Here is a 4,669-nt window from a genome sequence, read left to right on the forward strand (position 1 = left end):
GCATCCTGATTGCCCATAATAAACCATTGTCAATCAGTCTCCTCTGCCGTGTCTCTGTACTGTAAGGAACAGAGATGGGCAACTTCCGGCCTCGACAGTTGCATTCCTGCATGTTTTCCGACACACCCTGTTCTGGCATGTTCTAACTGGCTGGATACACCTGAACCAGGTTATCAGTCATGAGTAGGGCTTGGAGATCTGGAAATCGTGCAGACCCAGCAGCCCTTGGGGCCTGGAGTTGCCTCTCCCTGGTATAGAATGTGTTCCGTTTGTCAAACCGACGTAATCTTTGATCACTGGCATTCTTTAATACCAGACTTCTTTTTCTACAGGGAGTATAGAATTATTAGGCAAGTTGTATTTTTGAGGATTAATTTTATTATTGAACAACAACCATTTTCTCAATGAACCCAAAAAACTAATTAATATCAAAGCTGAATATTTTTGGAAGTAGTTCTTGTTTTTAGTTTTAGCTATTTTAGGAGGTTATCTGTGTTTGCAGGTGACTGTGCATAATTATTAGGCAACTTGACAAAAAATAAATATATACCCATTTAAATTATTTATTTTCACCAGTGAAACTAATATACCATCTCAACATTCACAAATATACATTTCTGACATTTAAAAACAAAACAAAAACAAATGAGTGACCAATATAGCCACCTTTCTTTGCAAGGACACTCAAAAGCCTGCCATCCATGGATTCTGTCAGTGTTTTGATCTGTTCACCATCAACATTGCGTGCAGCAGCAACCACAGCCTCCCAGACTCTGTTCAGAGAGGTGTACTGTTTTCCCTCCTTGTAAATCTCACATTTGATGATGGACCACAGGTTCTCTATGGGGTTCAGATCAGGTGAACAAGGAGGTCATGTCATTAGTTTTTCTTCTTCTAGACCCTTTCTTGCCAGCCACGCTGTGGAGTACTTGGAGCATTGTCCTGCATGAAAATCCTGTTTTTCTTGAAGGATGCAGACTTCTTCCTGTACCACTGCTTGAAGAATGTGTCTTCCAGAAACTGGCAGTAGGACTGGGAGTAGAGTTTGACTCCATCCTCAACCCGAAAAGGCCCCACAAGCTCATCTTATGATACCAGCCCAAACAGTACTCCACCTCCACCTTGCTGGCGTCTGAGTCGGACTGGAGCTCTCTGCCCTTTAACAATCCAGCCACGGGCCCATCCATCTGGCCCATCAAGACTCACTCTCATTTCATCAGTCCATAAAACCTTAGAAAATTCATCTTGAGATATTTCTTGGCCCAGTCTTGATGTTTCATCTTCTGTGTCTTGTTCAGTGGTGGTCGTTTTTCAGCCTTTCTTACCTTGGCCATGTCTCTGAGTATTGCACACCTTGTGCTTTTGGGCACTCCAGTGATGTTGCAGCTCTGAAATATGGCAAAACTGCTGGCAAGTGGCATCTTGGCAGCTGCACGTTTGACTTTTCTCAGTTCATGGGCAGTTATTTTGCGCTTTGGTTTTTCCACACGCTTCTTGAGACCCTGTTGACTATTTTGAATGAAACGCTTGATTGGTCGATGATCACGCTTCAGAAACTTGGCAATTTTAAGAGTGCTGCATCCCTCTCCAAGATATCTCACTATTTTTGACTATTCGGAGCATGTCAAGTCCTTCTTTTGACCCATTTTGCCAAAGGAAAGGAAGTTGCCTGATAATTATGCACGCCTGATGTAGGGTGTTGATGTCATTAGACCACACCCCTTCTCATTACAGAGATGCACAACACCTAATATGCTTAATTGGTAGTAGGGTTTTGAGCCAATACAGTTTGGAGTAAGACAACATGCATAAAGAGGACGATGTGGTCAAAATACTCATTTGCCCAATAATTCTGCACTCCCTGTATAAAGATTTGAACTTTGAGAGTTTAAACGAGAAAAGTGTGAAAATGTGAAAAGGGGCTTTAGGTTGGGCAGTGGTGTCTCACAGCTGGCTCAGATCCCAGCTGGACTCTTCCTGTGTAGCTTTTGGATGTTCTCATTCATGCATGTGTTTTTCCAGGGCACTCCTCCCTAGGGCTGGGCACCAAACTTTGATTTTAAGTAGCAACCGTTATGATTTATGTGGTTCTAGCAGAACCGAAAGAAGCTGCTGCAAATGTTTCTGCATTTCAGGGTTTAGTTTCATTGAAAGTCCATTTGTCTTAGGACGTCAATCACTTCTTCTCTCTTCGGTTTATTGAAGTTCTAGCCAAACATTCTGCCTTTCCTGTGATAGTGGGTGGGCTCATGTAAGACCAGCGACAGGGCAACGGCGAGCACACACACCACTCGAATGTCTGGCTGCATTTCACAGCAGATCACAGAACTTTGATAGGTCGCTGCATCGCATCAGCCAATCAGGAAGTCAGCTTTGGACATGTGATGTTTTCAGCGACCCGATGAGCAGGTAAAATACAGTACTGATCCAATATGAGCGTGGGGATATTGGTCAAGTGGCATACCTGCTCACTGTGTGTGGGAGCATGGGCAGATGACATGCAGTGTAAATACTGCTCTGGGATAATACTAAGTCCAAACCAATTACCTTTGGTGGAGCAGCTGATCCGCATGCTTGAAAGTTCATGTGCATCTATTACTACATGTGTGCAGCACCTTGACTTAAGCCTCAGATCATCACTTTGTCTGACCTAGAATGTGACTACATCAATGCACGGGCCTGCTGCTCCAAGCTCAACAAAGTAAACCTCTTCTGTCCTTAAACACTTTGGTCACTTTTTGTTGTTTCTTTTCTTCATTGTTTTCTATGTTTTTGTTGTTTGGTCCTTATTGACATTTTGGCACTTTTGTTGTTGTTTTTTAAAAACTGTTGTTGTTTTTGGGATCTGCTTCTTGTTGTGTTTGCAGTGGATCATTCCAGAGATGGTTGCGCAGTGTCTCTCCACCATGCTCATGATGGTCTCCATGCATTGGTTCATCTTTCTGCTCAACCTGCCTGTAGCGGCCTGGAACATCTACAGGTAGATGCAGCCTCATGGCTGAGGGTCACAGCTCTACAGACGAAGAAAGATTTGCTCAGACATGTTCCTGCAGGTATACCAAGGTCCCTATGGGAAACATGGGAGTGTTTGACCCGACAGAGATCCACAACCGAGGCCTGCTCAAGTCCCACATGAAAGAAGCCATGATTAAATTGGGTTACCACCTACTCTGCTTCTTCATTTATTTGTACAGGTAACATGTAGTGTTCATAAAGCGTACATATTTGCATAAGCAGCCTCTAACATGCTTTCGCCTTCTTTTTCAGCATGATTCTGGCTCTGATTAATGACTGATCGAGCCAATTGGCCTCTTCGATCTATGAAACGTCTGAGCACAGGTTTATCATCATGCTGACACTGTCAGAGACGGTCTCCACTCTGGCACATCAACACCACTATCTTGAAGCTCCTGCACAAACTGCAGTCTTACTTTGAGGATGGCATCCTCCCAGCAGCTGAACAGAACATTTTGAGAGTGTCAACCTTCAAAGATCACCAGAGCTCAGTAGTTTCAGTCCCACAGGCTGGCCCTGTTTTTGCTGACCTGTTAGCAGACTTCTGGTTTAGTCATATTGATGTTTTTATAAAGAGACAAACTGATTCTGACTCACTCGTCAATCCAAAAGATCCATTAACTCGCTAAAGGATCCAGACTCTAGCACAGGTCGTGCTCCGACCATTCCCAGGTGTCACTATAAAATCCTTTCTTTCTCACTCACATACATATTTGTCCCATAATCTTTTGCCAGTTGTACAAAGTAATGATAAAAACTGGAGGTTTATTTGGGAGAACACCTGGACACAAGTTTGTTTTAAATGGTTCTTACTGTGCCAGCAAGGTTTCAGCTGAATGGGAACTCTTATGACAAACCTTCCAGAAAATTCTGTGGATTTCTGCAGACCATTAAAAGCTTTCTCAACATCAAGGTGGGTAGAAAGGAACCACTCCTCTGCAGTGTTGAAGTTTTGAAGACGTCGGGCTTCAGTGCGTGGGTTCTGAGGAATCGGTTGTAGTCCTTGTTCTGTTGACGGTCCATTTGATGTGATGATGTGAAGCCAGAGATTTCGTGGTGACCCTTGCTGTTCTCAGACAACCTGGAATAGAGACTTTCTGCATAGACCAAATCTTTCACCTTTTACTGTTTTAGTTTTACCTGTAACAAAATGGTGATGTGTCCCTCCTACTCAGTGATGTGCGCAACAGTGTTTGCTGCCCCGCTGGTCTCTTCAGACCAATGACGATCAGAGTCAGTGACTTCTACAGGGTGTGCCTGCCATGTGACACTGTTATTGGTTTGTAGGTGACTGTCAGTGCAGTGTGGAATGACTGTGAGGACGTTTCATTAATAAAATGGGGCAAAGTCATTTGTCTCGTGTATTCTGTGAAGAGTTGGAGCTGTGCTTGGGATGAGATCCTTCAAGGTTTGATAAACAATTACTTTCGTCATTCTCACGAGACACACAAAGAAATGAAAAGCTATTAAGAAGTAAATAAAGGATTCAAGTGTATAGAAACAAGGAAAAATCTGTACTACACGTCTGTGTTTCACCTATTTCTTACCTGTTGCTTTTTTTTTTTATACTTGTCCTGTCCAACAGCTGAGCCAACAGATGTGGGCTGAGAGCTTCTTGTGTTGGGCAGATTTTACTGTCACAACAGGGATTTAT

At 43.3% G+C, this 4,669-nt stretch overlaps 1 protein-coding gene across 1 annotated transcript in view; it reads left to right on the forward strand.

The window, feature by feature from the left end:
- Positions 1–4,366, forward strand: part of cnih4 (cornichon family AMPA receptor auxiliary protein 4) — a 9,162-nt gene extending 4,796 nt beyond the window's left edge. Inside the window, exons 2-5 of the mRNA XM_024261966.2 lie at positions 2,633–2,701; positions 2,868–2,980; positions 3,054–3,194; positions 3,268–4,366. Coding sequence (XP_024117734.1) covers positions 2,633–2,701; positions 2,868–2,980; positions 3,054–3,194; positions 3,268–3,295 — 351 coding nt within the window. The 3' untranslated portion in view covers positions 3,296–4,366. The remainder of the gene's footprint in view (positions 1–2,632; positions 2,702–2,867; positions 2,981–3,053; positions 3,195–3,267) is intronic.
- The last annotated feature ends 303 nt before the right edge of the window (positions 4,367–4,669 follow it).

The sequence above is a fragment of the Oryzias melastigma genome, unplaced genomic scaffold (assembly GCF_002922805.2).
Source record: "Oryzias melastigma strain HK-1 unplaced genomic scaffold, ASM292280v2 sc00336, whole genome shotgun sequence".
Taxonomy (NCBI): domain Eukaryota; kingdom Metazoa; phylum Chordata; class Actinopteri; order Beloniformes; family Adrianichthyidae; genus Oryzias; species Oryzias melastigma.